The sequence below is a fragment of the Pararge aegeria genome, chromosome 1 (assembly GCF_905163445.1).
Source record: "Pararge aegeria chromosome 1, ilParAegt1.1, whole genome shotgun sequence".
NCBI lineage: Eukaryota > Metazoa > Arthropoda > Insecta > Lepidoptera > Nymphalidae > Pararge > Pararge aegeria.
In genome coordinates, this window is record NC_053180.1 from 4,159,460 (window position 1) to 4,182,161 (window position 22,702).

A 22,702-nucleotide genomic window follows, 5' to 3' on the forward strand; every position below is an offset into this window, starting at 1 on the left:
AAAATTCAAAATCAGGGGCCGTCAAACTCTTCAGTTTCTGAGCACACCGGCCCACTTCAGGACACGGGTCTCCACCAACAATGAGCAGGGTTCAGGCCGTACTCCACCACGCTGGCCCAGTGCGGATTGGTAGACTGCACACGCCTTCGAGAACATTATGAAGAACGCTCAGGCATGCAGGTTTCCTCACGATGTTTTTCCTTCACCATTGAAGCAAGTGATATTTAAATTACTTAAAACGCACATAGCTTCGAAAATTAGAGATGCATGCTTGGATTCGAACTCGGTCCCCCGAAAGTGAAGCCAAAGTCCTAACCACTGGGCTATCACAACTAAAGTGTACCCGGTTAAAAAACCGTAAAGGCTCCATTACGTCGTTGCTATAGGCTTTGCAATTAGAAGTCGTAACAATTTGTTTTAATGTGCTACCACCGTTTGATGAATGATTTAATTAACTTTAATTGAAGACGAAATTGTCCGAACTGGGAATCCGAATAACACAGGGCTTGTGTAAAGAATAATGTACAGCTCTAAAATATAATAAAAATAAACCCAAATATGTATTAAGTATTTTGAAATATCAACACGAAAAAACCGCTGAGCCTTAACCTACTAATAGTTTTAATGCAAAAGTTTGTTTGTTAGTTCAAAGATCGCAGTGTCTTTTTATCACACGGGATTTGCAAAAAAAAATAAAAACATAATTAACGCGGACCAAGTAGCGTACAACAGCAATATCAGTATTAAAAAAAAAAAAAATTTTTCAACCAAACAATTTTCTATCAGTATAATTTTGCATCTCATTGCAATAAACTTTTTTACTATATCACTATAGGAACAACTTTTTTGGTTCGTAGTATGACGTTAAACACATAAGTGTGGATTGAAGCATACTGCTTACAAATTTATTGCATATATAGAGCAAAAGGTACTTCGCACTGCCGGTCAGACCGGTACACATATTGCAACAATGCTTAGCGGCATAGTCAGGCATGGTGGCAGTAGTTGCCCGGACGAGCTGTCAAGAAATGCTTCTAATACTACTACATTTCTACTGTCTCCGAGGTTTCGGTCCGCTATTTTTGAAGACATCATCAAAAGATGACAAAAGTTTTTACCATCGTCTGATGAAGGTCAAAAATACATTGAAGTAGTTTACTTCAATGTATTTTTTTATACACTATAGTCAGCACTTCCCCGAACGACCTGTCACGAAAAGTCTAATACTACTAAATTTTTGTTGTCTCTAAGGTTTTCGGTCCTCTATTTCTGAAGGCATCATCAAAGGATGACAAAAGTTTTGTACATACAACAATGGTATACAGTGTATAAAAAAATACATTGAAGTAGTTTTAGATTTGATGGAGTCAAGTATTGTATTGATGACTTATAGCATTTCATTTCGTGAATCACTGTTTATTTTTAATTAAAAATGTTTTGTCCTCAGGTGTTCCACCTCCGTGACATACGCTGGGAGAGGCAGAGGTTCCTCTCAAAGTCTTTCGTCGCGTTCGTCGTCTTCAACGGCTTCAGCTACTCGCTGCTAGCAGCGGAGGTGCTGACAACCAATGTTGCTGATACATCTCCAAAGCAAAAGGTGAGTTTATAATCATAAACAGCGTTTACGCGACTATGACGGTCGATTGGTGCAGTGGGCAGCGACTGCTTTCTGAGTCGAAGGCCTCGGGTTCGATTCCCACAACCGGAAAATGTTTGTGTGATGAACACGAATGTTTTTCGGTGTCTGGGTGTTTATCTGTATTTTATTAGTATTTAGATCTGGATTAGATTTGGAACTCCTTTTGCTTTTTGGTACTTGTTACACGCATAATATGGTATAAAGCATAAATTAATAAATATAAATATACTACGACAATACACACATCTATTTACCATATTATTTATTATTATCATATATTTACTTAAATACTTAGAATGTACATATAAACACCCAGACACTGGAAAACATTCATGCTCATCACACAAACATTTTCCAGTAGTGGGAATTGAACCCACGGCCTTGGACTCAGAATAACGGGCTTGCTGCAAACTGCACCAATCGGCCGACAAACTTTTAAGTATACATACTTTGCTATTTACAAAAATATTGCATTAACCTAACATTTAGATACTACTTAGTACGTACGCAGACAGCAAGACTTCCCTCTTTGGAGTAGATACATTATCTATCGCTTCAGATTTCAAAGTCGCTTACTTGGTATAAAATTGCCAATTCAGTATCTCTATACGCTTAGTAAATTTTGCGCTAACATAATGTAATGCTGTTTAGTTAAGTATTAAAGCATCTCATTAGCGATCTGAATGTATTTCTGTATTCGCATGAATTAGATTTGATGTTTTTTTATTTTTTTTTGAAAGGTTAAAGGCTTGTAACCGCAATTGATTTAATTCAATATACGTTCATCACTTTTATGAGGCAATCAACATAAAAATGTATGTTTTGTAATGAGTAACCACAATCAAATCAAATACAATTTATTGTACACCATGTACGAAGCCATGAAACAATTGAAATGAGAGAAAGTAAATGTACAATAGACGGTAGATATCTACCAGGGAATATACCACAGGACGTGAAGTTAAGAAGAAGGATAAGGGGTGTACACAAAATAATATTTAAATATTGGATAGAAGCAGGCGTTACATTAAGGAAATCCATAATATATTATGAAAATATAATAATATATAAATATTAAGCTTAATTTGCTATACTCCGCGAACAGCAGGAGAATCTGTATGGTGTAATTTAATAAAGCAAAATCTAGCCCGGCGAAGCGGGCTGGGTACGCTAGTATAATATAAAAAATATAATGAATATTCTTGTAACATTTCCGCTTATGACATGATATGAGACCGGATTGTCCTGTCCGCGTTATAACTCAATCTATGGGAGTCGCGTCCACATAAATTACTTAATTAACTCAAACTGTACGTGGGTGTCACTCAGCAGTCGACGCGCCGTCACAATGCCCACTTATGTAGTAGGTAGGTAGGCTGGGGAGCAGCGGCAGATCGTTAATGGTTACCTGCCTTTCGGTATTTTATCCATACTAATATTATAAATGCGAAAGTGTGTTTGGTTGTCCGTCATTAACAAAGCAACAGAGCAACGGATTGATGTGAATTCTTGGATAGAGATAGTTTATGGGCCGGAGAGAGACAAAAAAGAAAAATGTACAGTTCCTGTTGGAAGATACACTTTCGCTTTCGGTCACGCTCGCGCTCGCGCTCTCGCTTGCTCGCTTGCTTGCATTTTTCCGGGATAAAAAGTAGCTTATAAACTATCTCTACGCCAAAAATAACGTCTCCTGGCAAAGTATTCCAAATAACCACGCGAGCGAAGCCGCGGGTAAGATATATTTCGGAGAGTGTGCTCAAGAACTTTTTTAATCTTGTTCCCCTCTCACCTTTTTACTATCGAACCGCGAGGCACCGTAAGGATCTGCATCCCTACGTGGTTGATATACCGCGGACGCGTACGAAGCGCTTTGCATCCTTGTTTTTGATTCACACCGCAAGGATCTGGGTATACCATCCTAGCTTCAATATTCCCCAGTACCTTCAATATAAGTACCTTCGAATCAAGAGTGAATAGGCATCTTCTAGGTGAGCGCGCTCTACATTATGCTGTATCATCACTTACCATCAGGTGTGATTCCAGTCAAGCATTTGTACATACTGGGCTGTCGGGATCCCTAAAGCCCTCTTTCCTATGACAGTGGAGTCTTTGGCGTAGCTGAGAGATTGATAGTGATCTCTTCAAGCGATTTAGCGTTTTGTGCGAGTTCGTGTAGAACTAGAAGTCGATTAGAAGTATGACTTTAATTTAACTGCCATAAACGGTGCACACAACAGGTTAGCCCGTTACCATCTTAGACTGCATAATCACGTACCATCACACTCAACTTGTAGTATTTCTTGAATCATGAAGGCTTGTGGTCACGGGGCCAGCGCGGTGGACTGCGGCCCTAACCCTTCTCATTGCGGGGGGAGATCCGTGCCCTGTAGTTGGCCGGTAATGGGTTGTGATATGACGATGATGATGATTTAAGTTGGTACTTAGTGTACTCAGAAACTGAAGGTTTTGACGGCCTCCATAGCGCAGCGGTGAGCGCTGCTTTAAGTTAGAGGACCCGGGTTCTAGTACTTATTCGGTAACCTGTAGAGAAATACATTTAATTTTTTTAAATAACACTTTAAGTGAAGCAACTTTTTCGTAGATGGGTACCAGTTTGTATAATATCAACATTTACTATCAGATGAGGTTGTCCTTGCAAAGTGCAGTGCTGCGTCGATAGATTGCGTTGAAAACAAAGAAATTATGAGCAACAGTAGATAGGTATTAAGAATCTACTTGCCAACAGTATACTCACTCGAAAAATATTTTTATGCAAATTAAAATGGCGTATCTTGTATGAACGCTGCTGGCGTGCTAAAAACAAACACTTTGTACAATCACAAGGTGTGATTATATTGAATAGTTAAACTTTTGAGTGCAAACATTTGTTGCAAATAAACAATTTGTATGGTGCCCCTCATACGGTTTCGGTTTTTCGTTTGACTGCGTGAGCAATGGAATTAGCTCTGGGTTTTTGACATGAAGGGCATTTGTGAACGAGAGAGGTACGTTACTGTATGAAAGACAAATAACTTTTTGTTTTAAAGTAGTTATGTTCTGAAGTTTTTAACAAACTTAAATATACTACTACTATCGCCAAAGGTTGTCTGGGAGAGATCGCTTTAGCGATAAAACCGCCTTTGCACACCTAAACTAGTTTTTTTTTTTTATTATTTTTGTAAATGTGTTTCTTTGTATTTTGTGTGCAATAAAGAATTTATTATTATTATTATTATATCTTTTTAGGTTACATTGAAGCGGTAAACCAAGCGTATTAACAAGTATAAGCCAAGCCCAGTTATTAATTCTCTATGGTGCTAATTTCTATTGTCGTCATATCCGCCCATTACCGCCTACTACAGGGCACGGGTAAATGAGAAGGGGTTAAGGCTGTGGTCCACCACGCTGGCCCAGTGCGTATTGGTGGACTCCACACACCTTTGAGAACATCATCGAGAATTTTTAGGCATGCAGGTTTCCTAACAATGTTTTCCTTCACCGTTGAAGCAAGTGATATTTTAATTATTTAAAACGCAAATTACATAGAAAAGTTAGAGGTGCGTGCTGGGATTCGAACTCGGCCCCCCAAAAGTGAAGACGACCCACTGGGCTATCACCGCTTCCATTTCTGTTGTACGCTAATTACCAATAATTAATTTGGCAAGTATAAAAATAGTTCCATTCTGTGGAGTAGTTAATATTATATGGAGAGTTAGTGAACATGGAATAGGAGAAATTTTCCCCCGATTATTACACATATATTATTTGGATATTATTTCCACGTGTGCCGCAGTGCTCGGAGAGTTGATAAAGTTGTGGGAGAAGATACATTTTTATCCTTTCTCCAGGAACATAATTGTCTCCTGCTCATGCTAGCCGTGCACTAGACAAAAGTTACATCCCCTGAAAAGGGATAAATTTTACGTGTCCACATGCGAAAGCACGTAACACAACAGGAGACGTTTACTATTTATACGTAAATTATTTACTAGTTTTACCACCCTTGGTAAGCCTCGGAGAGTTTATAAAACGGGAGAAAATAAACATTTATTCCTTTCCCCGAGGATACAGGGCTGCAGAACTTTCATGATTATGACGATGGCTCTGTTAAACAAATATAACACCTTCTGAATATAGAATTTAGTGATTAATGTGAATTATAGTGTGTTCGCAAGTTTTCATAGAGATCGTCTGGTAACACGTTCGAACAGATAAACACGAATTAGCGTACTGTTCTGCGGTTGTAATGAAATAACACCTACATGTATGTGTTAAATGTATGCCGATGCTGAATATTTCACCAAATATTTCATGCTAATTAAAAGAAGACACAAGAAGACACGTGAATCTTGTGGTGTGTATCTTGGACAACACAAATATTTATTAAAGTGATTTAATACAAAAATAATGTAGTTTATTTGACTTTAATTTCGAAGGCAAAGAAAATGTGTAAGGTGTAATACAAGGTGTACCTATTGCACCTAACTTTCTTTTACTTTTCACGCATGAAACTTTTGATAGTCTATCTTCTGAGGATGCTTAGATGATTTAGTTAGACGTACCTAGTGCTTTTAACCGAATATTAACCGAACCAGGTTCTCAATTCCTTTTCCAAAAACTGCGTCATTAAAAAAACGAAGAACTTTTTTTTTAAAAACGATATACCTTCAGATTAGTTCAATAGATATTTTATTAAATTTGAATGTGAAGATTATTTTTTAATTTAAAATAACTGAAAAAAATATGTCGACAGAGAAACAAATGTTGTGCATGTCAATTTAAATATATAGGAATGGGTTGTGCTACTAAAAATGAAGTTGGTTATAGGTTTTTTCAAAATTCTATTATATACAAGATAAAGGATAGATATAGGATAAGGTGTATGCATTATTGTACATTGAAAATTATGTGGCTGAAAGTTTTTCTCTTTAACGCCTCAATTTAATTTACTTGTTAATTTATTCCATAACTGAAAGCCGACTGGCGCAGTATGCAGTGACCCTGCTTTCTGGTTACAAGACTGTGTTTTCGATTGCCACAACTGGAAAATGATTGTGTTATGAACATTAATGTTTTTCAGTGTCTGAGTGTTTATTTTTTATGTTATAAGTATTTATGTACCTATAATATACATGAAAATATTCATCAGTCATCTTAGTACCTAAAACACGAAGCGACTTTTACTATGGGGCTAAATGGTGATGTGTGTATTATCGTAGTATATTTATTTATTTATTTTTTTGTTACAGAACTTCTACCAGCACATCTTTAATGGCTGCTACGCGGTGCTGTTCTTCATAGTGGTTGTCTTCTTCCTCATATACGGGGTCGAAGTGTATTTCAAGGTAGATTTTAAACGCTATAAATATTGTTGAATAGCTGTTGCCCGTGACTTCGTCTTTCTTCAGTTTTCCATATATACTAGCGGACTCCGGCGCCATCTGTCGGGTTGATTTGTGAATCTAAACCATCCAGGGTGCCACCCAAACGCATACCGAAAAATTCATTCAAATCGGTCCAGCCGTTTAGGAGTTCAGTGACATATACCCGTAGACAAGAAATATAAATTTGAAGATAAGTAACTCTTATGAAACTTTATATACATACTAGCTGTTGCCCGCGACTTCGTCTGCGTTTGATTTAGTTATTTTGATGTGGCGTTCAATTTAGTTGTAGTTCGAAAAAAATTTAAATTATTCAGTATCGCTAAGCCTTAAATGAGTAGTTTGCTGCTGTTCGCTGAGGAGTTCAGTCCTCTATCTATATAAAATTAAACACATATTATTACCTCTATAGTACAAAAATAATTATTTAAATCGGTTATAATTTGTCGGAGTTATGGTATAAAATCGTCAAACACTTTCATCCCCTATCCCAAAAGAACCGAGCTTAATGTCGGGATAAAAAGTATCCTATATTAATTCTAACACTTTCAAGAATATGTTTACAAAGTTTCATGAGAATCGGTTAAGTAGTTTTTGCGTGAAAGCGTAACAAATAAACTTTCATTAAGATTTAAAATATTAGTAGGGAAGTAGGGATATTACTTTTGCGTATATTTGTTTTGATCGAACGCGTGATAGCCCAGTGGGAACTGAGACTTCGACTTCACTTTCGTGGAGCCGAGTTCAAATCCCAGCACGCACGGCTAACTTTTGAAACTTATGTGTGTTTGAAGCAATCAAAATATCACTTGCTTCAACGTTGAAGGAAAACTGGTTGATACATGTATAATAAAAATAGTTTAGCACGCCAAGTAATGAATTTCAAAGGAAGACTATGCTACATTTTATGTTACAATTGTAATTTTCTTGCTATGATCTCATTTTATTGTGATGGCAAAGAGAATAGGCTGTGCCCGTCCGAGTGGATCTTAGACTTACGAATGCATTCGTTTTAAATTTATTTATTAAGGCTTTAGCTTTATATTTATAAAAATCTATTCCCCAATAACCTGTAACAGTCGGGAGTGTTTGCCCAAAATCATCACGTTGGTCAGAAGGGTTGGCTCCCAGTAATTGGTAGAAGTAGCACAGACGACGCTGCTGTGAGTTCTAACTTTGTAAGGTGGTAAAGTTTGGGAATGAACGCAACGAAAATTTGAATTATCTCGACTACGTAACGTCTAGCTAGACCTCACCTCAATCGAAATGACTAAACTTCAACAAATCATAACATATTTCTAAGTTAAAAAACTTAAATCTCTTTCTACCTTTAATGTGTTTATAAGTGTACCTTTATAAGTATTCTTAAAACTTATTGCTGCAAATTCCCTAATTACAAGAAATGGAAAGTAGTCACTTTTTCATTATTTCAGAGCGTGTTAGTGTTTAGTTAAAACAACTTATATGTTATAATTATTTTATTTCTTATTGTTTGGCAATTGAACTTATACGAGTATACTAAACCTACTTTAAAATTATGTTGTTGTTTTGTTAATATTTTATGCTACGAGTATATACCGTTTATACTAAGTTATACATTCTTAGTTTATGCACTACACACTTGTTGAACCCCCCCTTCACTCTAGCGGAGTTTTGCGTCTTCTAGCTGTTATGGCAAATCATTCACCACGGTTATGGAATATAAATTGGCTGCCTCATTCCGTGGGTGATAATACTTCTCTGGATGTCTTCAAGAGAAGATGGCATTATGTACGTGTACAATAAATAATAAAAAAATTTAAGTACAGTACTTAGGTACATTAATAAAATACCTACTTTTTACTTGTATCTATTGTAATCAAAATTAAATTATAAGTTCTCGACTTGACCACGACTATGTGACCCCCCCCCTGGCGCCAAAGCTGGATCCGCCCTTGTCTGAAGTATCGCAATATTTATGAGGAAGGAAAATGTTACACAGAAAAAAACATTATGTTTATCGCTTTCAATGTGATTCATGTGATTCTTCATATCGGCAACAATAGATTCATATATGGATACAATCAAATCTAATGCCCCTTTTGTGGTGTTTTAAGGTCACATTAATGCCCCATTGTTGGGATACTGAAACATATAGGGGCTAGAGGATAATTATACCGCTGGAGAATTATAAACCGTATTTTAAAAGATTAAGGTCGAATTTGGGCTCGTATTTCAAAATGTTTGTGGACGGCGGTTTTAATGATCTCCTTGTTTACCTGTAGTGACGCAGTGTTTCTCATGCTGATATAATGTTCTGCGTTGTATTCTAGTTTGTTTGTTCTGAGTTGTATTTGTGTTTTCTTCAGTCATGAGAGTTTCTAGCGATAAGGCCGCCTTTGCGCACATTTACATTTTTACTTTTTGTCTTGTTAAACTTGTTTTCGTTCTGTTTGTAAAATAAAGATGATTTTCTTCGGCTTACTTTATCAATACCATAATTCCAAGCTAAAATCTTATTTTTGAATATAGCCTTTATATTATGAAAACGTAGCTTTTGATAATTTTTGATATCCGTTTAACAGTTTTTCTGTTTATCCATTAGGTTTGCAACGTATAACCGAAATACTGTTGAAGGGTGCATAAAGATATTTCATATCAAAAGAAGCATATTACGAAATCATTCAAAACATTCTAAGTGTGTTATGACAATCTCATTGAAGATAAAGGACTGACACGCGCATGGTACCTACCTGCGCTACGCGAGGCGGACACCATAAAGTGACAGGAGGCACTTGATTTTAAATTTGCATGTGATGTTAGGGTTGTAACTTTTTTTTTTTCAGTAAAAACTAGAGCAATGATTTACTCAAAAACTATTAGCGTTTCGGTTTCACACATAAGTCTTAGAGACGGTCAATAATGTACCTTTATAGCATGTGAATTAATATTTCGTTTTTCATTTACACGTTGTATAACTACACCCTCTTATAGCAGGAAATATAAAGGTTAACGGGCAGCACCGTCCTCTGTGCTACTACAACTAGCACCTACTACGATCAACAACCCATATGCCCAGCGGGGTGAGTATGGGTAATAACTTCCGTTAGGAGAGGCCTTTAGTCCTGTCGTGGACTGTTATAGGCTATGATGATACAAACACTAAGAAAAGTTTTTTTTTCACTTTATAATATTAGCTTAGATAATTTAATAACCGAATAATAATAGGATGTGGTCTTGGGCAACAGCTATTTTTTGTTAATACGAATTTTTATTTTTTTAAGAAGCCATCGTGTATTTTTAAGGGTGACTCTCATTATTTTAATTTTAATAATTCTTTTTCATTCCAGCTTCGCGGAGAATTCCTCAAGGAGACAAAAGTGTTGACGATAATATCACCGCGGCCCGGCCCCTCCACCGCTGCGGAGGGCGATGACGTTCAAGACACCCTCGTCACGAAGCAGGTTAGATTTTTTTTAACCCTACTATTAAATGTGTGATTGAATCTGCGTACCAACTGTAATCCGGGCCGGGATATTTCCTAAACGAATATCTTTTTCCATCTCTTCTTCTTGTCTACGTCCATAAGAACAAAATAATATTTTAAATGTTATGTAATCACGCCGAAACATCCTTAGAAGATACTTAACGATGTTGTATGTACAACGCACAGTTACAAAAATTCTAAATAATTAATTAATTTAAACAAATTAATTCCATATAAACGGAAAAAAGTCTGAAACAAAACAACAATAATTTTCTTATTACAAATAATTATTTACTTAGATTTCAGAATTGAATTTGAATTGCACAGAATTTTGCAATTCAAATTCAATTCTGAAATCTAAGTAAATAATTATTTATGCCATATGATGATGATCTAGTAATAATGGGAATGATCTAGTATTAGAGCGAATTTGCGTCGATTGTATTATAAGAAATTATGTAGAACAAACATTTTAAAACAATGGTATCGTCTCACACTGAAATCGAACCCGGTTTCTTAATATTATAGTTTATCATGGACTTTCGCAAAGTTACGGCTGATTGTAAATAATTATACTAAAATAAGTTATTTGTTTTAGGGCGTCCAAACAGATTTGGCCGACTCTGATGGCAGCGTGGACCCGAGATCAGTGAACCATTCCCAGCTGCACCAGTCACGCCTAGGCCTGGTCAGTCAGGCGTTGATGCTGATACTCATCGTGGGCTTCCTAGCTTCCGAGACCCTCAGCGAGTTCTGGAAAGCCAAGTGAGTAGCGAGCAATAACTGTTTGTGTACCTAAGAAATCACATCCAATACATTTCTGCACTCCTAGTATTTGGATGCTCGCAATCCCTAAAAAAATAATTTCAGAATATCGGAACATAAGGTCAGAGTAAAATGGATTTAATTTAAGATCAAAGCCTGATTTCATCTACATTTAAGACTTTCAAATATTGAAAATTAAGCGGATTTTACATTGTTAAGATGTTTCGAAGTACAGAATGACTACGCAGAGTCACAAACGCTTTTGAAGAACCCTCGAGAAATAATTATTGTGCCGAACTTTATGTCTTCCCCGAAACCAGGGGCGAGGTTACGTGTGACTCTTTCTGACTAAAACGTGCCACTGGAATGCTTTCCTACTCATCTGCTAAAGGGACACCAGGCTTGCTGTAACCTGATGACCAATAAATAATAGGGGTCAGCCCTATTATTAAAACTGGACCCTATTAATCTGACAGCTTAAATTTTGTCCCCATTTGAAGAGCCAGATGTGACATACGAGTGTCCTTGGAACTAATAATATACTGGTTTATAATAATTTAACTTTAGTTCCTTGGACATTTTTAACAGCACACGTACAGTGCCACATAACATTATTACCACTTGTCAGGCTGTCATGTATTAGTTGCAAAGACAGAGATTCAATTTCTCAAAATTGAGGATTGACGGAACAAAAAGCATTGGAACCACAATGAAATCGTGATATTATTGCTGTGCTTTTGTGTATACTTCGTGGTGTTGGAGGAGAATGCTGCGAATCCCGTGGACGGCACACAGGACCAACGCATCGATATTGATACAGCTTTAAATTACAAGAAGGCTATCAACCATCTGTCTTCAGAGGATTCTCGAGTACTTCGGTCACATTGCCAGAAGAGATGAAGACAATCTTGAAAAGATAGTGGTCGCTGGCAAAGTGGAAGGAAAGAGACCTCGAGAACGTAGCCCGATTCGTTGGTCGGATCAAATCCGCACTGCTCTCGACACCAAAGTGCATATTGCTTTAAACGTTGCTAAAAGCCGAGTCAAATGGCACAAAATCGTCCGAAAGGTTGTAAGCGCTAGGGGCCACGACCCTCAGCAGTGAGGAAAACGACGTACAGATTGTATAGTTCGACATTATGGAATTACCATGTTTCGTTCTGTCACTCCTTAAATGTCACGCATCAAATGGGGAAAAGATTTCAGCTGTATTAAGAGTCCAGTTGTAATAATAGAAGACAATAACCAATATCCCCTTCTGTTGTTGACCTAGAGTGCCAGTGGGATCGCGCAACTGGCACGACCTGGTGTTCCGTATCGTGGAGATCGGCGTCGCGCTATGGTTCCCCTGCGTGCTGTGGAACTGCATGGCGCCCGAGCGGCTCTGGTTGCTCAACCCGCGACGGTTGCTCGCGCGGCAACTCGACGATGCGCGCCTGGCGGACCTGGTCTCGCCGCACCGCCCTGCCAACGATGCCAAGGTAACCTATCCACCCGACGGCCAACTTACGCACCCCATAGTAATTAATTCGATGGCGCGTTCGTGCGTTTGTACGTCTTTCACGCAGCAACGGAGGATAAGGTCGATGTGATCCTTGGCATAGCTTTGCTGAATAGCTGGACAGTTGCAATGGTGGCTTTTGTTCACGTTGGGAAAAGCTTGTCATTGTATAAAATCATCTTACTCACAACTTAGGGTGGCTGGAAGAGATTTCTTAAAGAGTCTCTTAAATAAATTTCCTCTGCTAACCTAATATATATGTTTATTAATATGCAGCACCTACCTCTCTTCTTGAGCTGTGTTTTACACCATTGGTTGCCTGAAAGTGATCGCTATGTAGCGATATGGCCGCCAAATATACAAGTAGTATACTTTGCGTTAAATTTTTCTGTATATTTATGTGGTGTACAATAAAATTGTTCATAAATTCATTAATTTATACTATCATATGTAATCACAATTTATGGTAGGTAAGGAATATATAAAAAAAAGAAAACCTTCACCACATTTTGTGCTTAATCGATGATGTTTTTAGTACTGCCGATAGTGACGGCCGATTAGCGCAGTTTGCAGCAACCCTGCTTTCTGTGTCCAAGGCCGTGGGTTCGATTCCCACTACTGGAAAATGTTTGTGTGATGAGCATGAATGTTTTTCAATGTTTTCAATGTGTTTATATGTATATTCTAAGTATTCAGGTATATTATTCATAAAATATTCGTCAGTCATCTTAGTACCCATAACAAAAGCTACGCTTACTTTTGGGCTAGATGGCGATGTGTGTGTTATCGTAGTATATTTATTTATTTTGTATTATTAAGTACTGATATTAAATATGGTAGCGGTGATAGCCTAGCCGTTAGGACTTCGGTTTTAGTTCGTGGTAATAAATAGCGGTGACAGACTAAGGGTGAGGCTTCGATTTTCCTTTCGTGGAGACCGAGTCCGAAACCGAGTCAATATTACTTGCTTTAAAGATGAAGGAAAACATAGTGAGGAAACGTGCATGCTTTTGTCTCTCAAGTGCAAGTGAAGTCTGCCAATCCGCACGTGGTCAACTACGGCCTAAACCGGTAATGGGACGATAACGATGATTGTTTGATATACCAAGCTGTTGTGCCCAGTCAAGGCACATTTATTTCTTTATTTATTTAACTCTTTATTTGTACACCACTATGAAGTTAGGAAAATGAAAAAAAAAAACAATAGAAATACAAAGACAGAAGTAGAATACAAAAAGGCGGCCTTATCGCTTAGTAGCGATCTCTGCCAGGCAACCTTTAGATTAGGACAAGATGAGCGAGAGCGGACAGGTGGTGTAAAATTATTATAAACCTACATTCAAATAGCTAAATACAAATACATAAACAAAATTGCACAAATAAGATAAATATAATAGATAAATATAAAATAATAAACTAATATATACTCAATATATGAAGTACATTTATATGCATTATATGTATTGATTTGATATGTATAAATTTAGTACATTTCCTAAATGTACTCACTCGAAATCTACACGAGCATCGTACTTAAGTTTTTTGTAATTGCGCGTAATACCTACTTTATTTACATAAATAGCTTCCATTGTTTTAATATTTATAAACAACAATAACTGATTAACAATTACCCACTAACGATTATAGTACAATATGTCGTTCATATCTATAATTTATCGGTCAACAGCATTTCTCTCTTTTATGTGTAAACAATCATAAAGGCGCATCCACATTTGATAAGAGACTTTCACTTTTCAAGCCATCTTTCATCTAAAATGAGAAATGCTTAATTAATTAGAAGGACCGCATTACTGTATTTTAGGAATTTTTAACTAAGTTTATCTTTAATTTGTGTTAAAGATAAATTTCGAAGATCGTGCTTATTGTATTCATCATCATAATGTCAACCATTGGATGTTCACGGCTGGGCATTGATCTAACTTTTTGTTGGAAATGACATCTGGTAAATTTATACAATAGTAGTAAATACGAATGGTATCCCAGGTCCATAAACGGAGATCGGACAAAAAACTCAAAATAAATATATAGAAATAAAGGAGTTTATAAATATAAATATAAATATACTACTACAAATCTGGTGATTTGTAGTAGTATATTTATATAAAGCCCCAAAGTAAGCTGACGAATATTTTTATGAATATACTACACATAAATATGTATATATACAGATAAACACTTAGACACGTTAATATTTATTAGCATAATAACTTTTTTTTACAAAACATAACGAAATGTTACGACGGAACTTGTGAGCGTATGCAAAGTTAGGCCACTGCTTCTGTATCGCGTTAGCTACGAGTTTTAATTGCGACTAACGCACTTTTACTGCACGTCATATTTCACCGTGCACATGTGTCACAGTGCTATCTAGCATGATATATAGATTATCTAGCGCCGATCATAGTGTTACTTACGATAACTTATCTATATATATTCATAAAATGTTTTAGTGTTTTATACACAAGTTATTTCTTACAAGATCAAGTATTTCTTATTGAAAGTTTTTATGATGTGAAAGAACCCTAAGTCAGAAGACATTAGCATTATCTCCTTATTCCCTATTAGTCTACATTTCAAAGCGTTATATACGATAAATTGCGTATTGTCATTTTTATACCGTTAGACAGTCGGTTGTATTTTCTAGCCTTAGGTCGTTAAAAATTACTTCTGATGTGCTAAAGTGAATAATTCCTGAAGCTCAGTCACAAACTAAAAATAATCTAGAGTCCTTGCAAATAAACGTGTTCATTGCGCAATCTTACATACGGATAGACGATCCGCAACTGTTCTTTTAATAGGTTTCTGCAGAAATTTTTTGCAACACTATTTTTGTCTATTGTCTCATGTCATGTCTTCCTTTATTCCTACCTCAACCAAAATTTGGATGGAATAAAATTAAATTAAATAACAAAAATGATATCTTATTTGGCTTATAACTTATGTCGTTAAAAGTTCTACATTTGGGAACACAATTTATGTTGTATTAATTTTGTTTTTTGGGTCATTATTGGTTTTGTTGAAAATTCTTAATTTTTTGTCTTCATAACGGTTCATTATTAAGGATCGCCAGTCGTCAGCTTACAAGCTTTTGTCCTGTGTTTGAAGAAAAATGTTATGTTTGTTGTTTTTGTACTCGTTCTTTTCCGCCATTTTCATGGTCCATGCTGACGCTGATTATAAAATTGTAACATCCAAAAAGTGGGTAGAGCCTGGCTTTTGTTGCAAATATAAAGTTTGGGTTTACTTCCGTCAAACTTTGTATCCCAACGATATAAACACTGGTCTTAAAAACCAGAGGTCCCTTGGATCGATACCCGACTGGGCCATTATAGGAAAGATTCCTCTAAAATGGCTCATTGCTGCAGTTTTCATATTCTTTACAGATATTTATGCTCTGGCGAGGTATTTAATATCTTTTGCAGCTTTCAATCTAAGCAACAATCACTTCAATGGATTCCATCCATAGTCTAAGATTATCCCTTAAAACAATTGTTTTTTGAAATAAGTTCTTATAATGTCTACATTTTGTAGTTTCAATAGAGTCTCGAAAATCTTTGTATCGTTATAAAGATCTAATGGCAATTTAAGTGGTTCAAAACGATGCAAACATGTACGCCGATCTGACTCCCCAGATTCTGGAGGTGTTTGCACAACTCTCGTGGCGCAAAAAGGCTCTATTCGTTCTGGGACTCATCCACCATTGGAGGTTTTCTGTTTGGAGTGTGTTATACGCCATGTCCCTTTATGCAAAACCTGTGCGATCTATTGCTGATTGTGATGCCGCTCGAGTGGTGAGTGTTGATTTTAATATTTCGAGATCCGGTTCACGTTATTTCTAGTCGCTGGTGGGCTTCTGTAAGTTCATTCAATATTCAAGGTCAAAGATATAACTCTTTGCTTATTTCTATTAGCGATGTGTGAACGTTTCCAAAATGACCGTGACACTTTGGAATAGTTTAAACAGATTTGCGATGAAATGGTGAATAAATGGACTTTTTTTCTATTTCAAGTACAATGTTATGACCTTGGGCTCGACTATCGTTATACTATATTTAGGATTAGTCGCAATTTATTTTTTCTGCTGATCTTTTAATTATTAACTTACTAATATTTCTCAATAACTTATAAAATATTCATAATAATTATAATAAAGATTCTTAACCCCATACAGATTGCCCCTCATATATATATCTCGTATATATATATATATGAGGGACAATCTCTTCGTGCTCTTTCGTGTTATTTTGTGTATGTCGTGAGTTTATTTTTTTAGATTCGTACAGTGAACTTCTACTGTTTGCTACTTAGTACCCTCTAAAATTTACATTTGACATTAAGAAGGTAGTTAGGGAACGCACCCATACCCCTCCTCAAATTTTTAAATATGGGATAGAAGCAGGCGTTACTTTGCGGAAATCCATGATATATTATCAAAATTAAGCTTAATTTGCTATACTCCGCGAAAAGCAGGAGAATCTGTGTGGTGTAATTTGTAATTTCTTCAATCCTCATACTCCACACCAAACAGATCTTACCAATATAACCTCTACGCACGTTTCGCTCCGAAACCGGAGCATCCTCAGGAGATGTTGACTTTACAATGAATAATTGTTAAGACTATTATTATGTTATACTTAACAATTATTCATTGTAAAGTCAACATCTCTGCGTGACGAAAACCTAAGCAGTCCTTTTGTCCCTTTGACCAAACTTTTATTTTGAAGAGTGGGTTCCCAACTCAGCATGGGTCACGTAGTATTGGTACGTTCCCTTAGAACAGTTAATTCTTAAATTTAAGCATCCGACCTCATGACTGCAGAATTAACAGAGTTTTGGTTCTATAGATGCGAGTTCAAATCCTTAAGATTTTGTTAACTTGTGACTTTATCGGTGTTTGTTTCGGTTTTCCAAATTCCCGATGAAACCCTTGATTATCCCAGGATTAAAATAAACACGTCAAGGTCTTCGTGCGAAATTCCTTAATTGACAAAGCTATAGGTAACAAACGCAGTTTTTTTTTAAATACCTCGTGTACACGGGTGCCTTTCCTGGATAAATATTATTTACTACGAGTCAGTTTCCAAATCGCTATATCTGTTAACATGAAAATTTGTTTCCGGTGTTAGGATTAACCAATGCACGTTGATGAATTGAACATCGGTTACAAACAAGCGAACCGACATACTTTCGCATTACATATAGATAGATAGAACAAGAAAGTAAGCAAAATCATGTAAATCATAACATGGTTTAGTGTCCTATTCTTTTAATGAAATGTTATATTATTTCCAGAATGTGGAGACGGACTCGCTCGTGGGGAGCGTGGGCTCGAGTCGAGACTGCTGGATCTGCTACGACAGCGCGCGGCCGGAGCCGCTTATCACGCCGTGCCGGTGCACTGGGGATGTGGCCGCCGTGCATCATGACTGCTTGAGGAGGTGGCTCGTGGAGGTCAGGGAAAATCCATACCAAATTTACAGAGAACCTTATACGACGATTTCTTTGCTAGGCTCCGCGAAAAGCAGGAATTAATACGGTGTAATTTATAATTTCTTCAATCTTACGAGAACATCTTAAAAGCTCTTACGACAAAATTATTCTGGAATACTCCATTTGTTTGCTATTTCAAATGTAAAGAAAATTCTACTTGTTAAAAAAAAGGGTTTGCTCGCTGCAACTAAAAACTGGTTTAAACCTTTTAAGTCAAATTACAGTTTTCTATTTCTGTTTCAGAGTTCCAGAAATACCGACGGCCTAAAATGCAAGGTCTGCAACACCCCTTACATCGTACAAGAGACAAACAAGTAAGTTCTGACCCGCTCAGAGTATCTGCCGTTTCTTTGATGGAGCTCCATTTTTACAGTTTCGTGATCATCTTACATACTAAGATTTTCTGTCTGTTGCTCATGCAAAGCCATTACTCCACATTGTTCCCCAAGCCGTACAACTGACCTCGGCAATTCTCCAATCTCAAGACAATGTATTATCACCAACAACTACACCACCTTACATCGAGATAATGAAACATTAAAATACGGAATGAGTCGGGACGTCTATGAGTCCAATATCCGCGTGGGTAATGTAACGTTACGACACAATGTTTAGCTAACGCAGGTGAAAACGCGGACAACTGCTACTAATCTATAAAATCAGTTAAACTTCTCAGTCGGTTCGCTTTGGTCAGAGCGGTCTACGAACGGTAATTAGATTGTGATTGTGAACTAAGATTGTGTGTGGGTAGATTGACTGTTCGTCGCCACTCTTCTCTTGCGAGCTGCCTTCCTATGTACTCTTAGACTTATCTGTGTAACAGAAAACCTTAAAGTTTTTGAGTAATTCACTGCCATAGTTTTTACTGAATTAAATCACATACAGCCCTAACATCACATGCAAAATTAAAATCATGTGACTCCTGCCACTATATTTGGTACGCGTCGCGTAGCGTAGGTACTTTTGTGTTTCGGTCTTCAATAGGGTTGTCAATAGTTTTGAATTCGTTGGTATGGAAAAATAAATATGCTTCTTTTGATTTAATATTTTGACAGGGTGTTCCTTATGAAATATAGTTATGAATCCTACAATATTATTTCGAAATTCTGTTACACGTTGTATAAAAGGGGAATCAATAAATAACGGTTTGCAATTAAATTATGCAGAAAGCGTGAAAAACACAAAAGTAACTGAAACTGAAGAAATACCTGTGTATTATTTGTAGACGTAGTTCTCGGCTCACGCTTTACCGGCGCGGCTTGTTTCAGGGTGGAGTGGGAGCGCGGCTTCACGTGCGCGCACTGGGTGCGCACGGCGCTGGGCGTGGCGTGCGTGTGCGGCGCGGCGGGTGCGGGCTGGGCGCTCGTGCAGTTGTACCCCGCGCCCGTGCCACGCCTTCTGGCCGCCGGAGCCGCGCTCATCATCTGCTACATCGCGCTTCAGTGAGTATGTCTCTTAGTAGAGGGGCGTGGCGTGCGTGTGCGACGCGGCATGCGGGTGGGGCGTGGCGTACGGGTGCGACGCAGCGTGAGGGTGCGGTGCAGTGGACGAGTACCGCTCTCTCGGTTTCTTTAGGTTCCGTCAGGCGCTTGTAGTAACGACGTATAAAAGTTGGCGGTCCCCGTTTTGTATTTTGCAGCTCATCCAATACACACAGAAGCCGCAGGCGTGCTCGGAACAGCCAATTTGGCCGCTTGCAACTTTTTTCTACTCAGATTTTTTGGTTCCGTCAGTGTCATGAAGAACAGGCTATCAACTTCGGCAGCAACGACGTCGTTGTTTTTGCTGTAATAATTGACGGATCAAGCCGAAAGCCCACCTGATAGTAAGTGGAAAACCATCTATAAACGGAGCTCACTTCACGGGGAAAACGACCTAAAACTTCCACCCTGTGTAGACTAAACCGAGGGGTAGGTGTTAAGCCGCTTGTGCCTGTATTACACCGGCGACCACGCCCTTCAGATCGGAACACAGTAATGCTACTTGGCGTTACAAATTAACATGGCGGTAGTACTTCCCACTATTCCAGGCGGTGATGGAGATTTCAAATTCTGCCCAAAACTCCGGCGCACTTTGCCTCCAATGTCTGACCTCCCAACAGTTCGTTCCATCAGGCAGGGCACGACCGCGAGGTCGGCGTGTAGAGTCCCAATGGAAAAAATCCTAACCCACGGACCCTAACGTATTAACGCTAGGTGGATGTATCCGCATGCAAAGGGAAGCCTCAAAAAAAATTCTAAATTCATTTATTTCAAGTAGGCCTTATTATTAGCAATTTTGAAACATCAAATCTGTATGTAGTGACTCTACTACACTGGGGACTCTACATAAAGGGGATTGAATCCATACTTCCTTACTTAAAGAAATTGCCTATTCCCTCTTGCCTTCCTAGGTACATGTTGCATGTAACAGGAAAAACAGATTTTTTATTGATTATTATCGAGTAAATTGTATGTTTTTCTGTGTGTTTCTGGGACGGCAACGACCACAATCCACGTGAATAAATAAATAATTTCAATTTATATCTAGGTTAAATAATAAATATACTACGACGTTATACAAATCGCCATCTAGCCCCAAAGTAAGTGTAGCTTGTGTTATGGGTATTAGGATGACTGATGAATATTTTGATGAATAATATACATAAAGACTTATAATATACAGATGAACATCCAAACACTGAAAAACATCATGTTAATCATACAAACATATTCTAATTGTGGGATTCGAACTTCCGGCCTTGGACTCAGAAAGCATGGTCTCTGTCTACTGCGCCAGTTGGCCAACAGATTGTCCGGGTTGAGTGCTATGACTCTTATGATTTTTAAAAAAAAACCTTAATGTACTAATTTTTACTTACAGATTCCTGGCAAAGGATACAGCAATGGCTCTGCAACGTGCCAAGGTATTGTCGCTACGGATCCTCACGGAGCCGAACGAGGTGTCAGCAGCTGACGAGACCCAGTTAGCGACCATCAGCAAAACCGTCACTGTGGAAATCGCTTCCAAGACCGTCCTCGATCAAGCATTGAAGGGAGACGTCGAGTAAAGTGATTTAAAAAACGAAAAGTAAATGAGAAATAAATGAAAAGTTTTAAAAAAGACAAAAGTGAAAGTGTTAAAAATAATTAAGGGAGTGAATGTACAAGTTTATTCACCAACAACACAGTCACTGATGTTGCTTAAGCTTCTAAATGCCAGTAAATGTACAAGATTGTTCACTATCAATAGTACAGATATTAGCTCCAAAACCATTCTCGAGAAAGTGTTATAAATCAAAGTGATATAAAAGAAGAAAAAAGTTATTGCACAGAAGTTTTTATAAAAGGACAAAAGTGTAAGTGTTTTCTATAAAGTGAACAGAGTAAATTTGCCAGTTTATTAACTATTAAAAAAACTGTTAAAATTGAAATATCATACAAAGTGATTTAAAAAGATGAACAGCTAGTGGGAAGTAAAAAGAAAAAGTGTTAAAAAGACAAAGCTAAAGCGTTAGGTTAAATAATAATAGAGTGTAAGCGGTGACAGCCCAGTGGGTACTAGCTCGACTTCACTTTTAAAAGTTATGTGCGTTTAATTTAATTTAAATATTACTTGTTTCAACGGTGAAGGAAAACATCGTGAGGATACCTGCATGCCTGCGATTTCTCCATAATGTTCTCAAAGGTGTGTGGAGTCCACCAATCCGCACTGGGCCAGGGTGGTGGACTACAGCCTTAACCCCTTCTCATTGTGGGAGGAGACCCGTGTCCTGTAGTGGGCCGGTAACTGGTTGATATGATTATGTTGATGAAATGTACCAGTTAATTCACTGTTAAATATAGTCTTTTTAAATAACCTAAAGAACCAGTCGCGAAAAGGTATAAAGTAAAAAGGAAAAGAAAGGATGGAAAAGTGAAGAAATAACTTTATCCATATTCAAAATACAACGGATTATATAAATCCACTCAAAATAAATAAGGAAAGTTTGAAAAATTGGGGGTAGCTGGTAAATGTCGTTAAGGCAGAAAGTAAAATTTATGATTTTTTTTTTTTGAATTTTTGGACGTCGATGTGAATGATAAAATATGCGTGAAACACAAAATGATAACATCTATATAATATATGACTGTTCAGTACCTACCATATTTTTCGAATAAAGAATTTGAGTTTGAATTTCAACAGAAAGCAATGTGTGAGGTCCTCATGAAATACCCGATCAACCTTACAACAAATGGAGCGTGATAGCCCAGTGGGTAGGACTCTGACTTCACTTTCGGGGGGCCGAGTTCGAAACCTCTTACTTTTGTAAGTTATGTGCGTTTTAAGCAATTAAATTATAACTTGCTTCCACTGTGAAGAAAAACCTGCATGCCTGAGAGTTCTACATAATGTTCTCAAAGGTGTATGGAGTACATCAATCCAAACTGAGCCAGAGTGGTGGACCGCGGCCTTAA

General features: G+C 37.5%; 1 protein-coding gene across 3 annotated transcripts in view; it reads left to right on the forward strand.

The window, feature by feature from the left end:
- The window catches only part of LOC120636931, a 90,559-nt gene extending 68,807 nt beyond the window's left edge, over positions 1-21,752 (forward strand). For 2 of the 3 annotated variants that reach the window (XM_039908505.1, XM_039908514.1), the window contains exons 5-13: positions 1,448-1,597; positions 6,889-6,984; positions 10,353-10,466; positions 11,088-11,254; positions 12,528-12,735; positions 18,069-18,227; positions 18,510-18,580; positions 19,535-19,708; positions 21,129-21,315. In XM_039908505.1, the coding sequence (XP_039764439.1) occupies positions 1,448-1,597; positions 6,889-6,984; positions 10,353-10,466; positions 11,088-11,254; positions 12,528-12,735; positions 18,069-18,227; positions 18,510-18,580; positions 19,535-19,708; positions 21,129-21,315 (1,326 nt within the window). Of the gene's footprint in view, positions 1-1,447; positions 1,598-6,888; positions 6,985-10,352; positions 10,467-11,087; positions 11,255-12,527; positions 12,736-18,068; positions 18,228-18,509; positions 18,581-19,534; positions 19,709-21,128 lie in introns of all 3 variants that reach the window. The other variant, XM_039908520.1, reaches the window with a different exon arrangement.
- Positions 21,753-22,702: the final 950 nt, after the last annotated feature.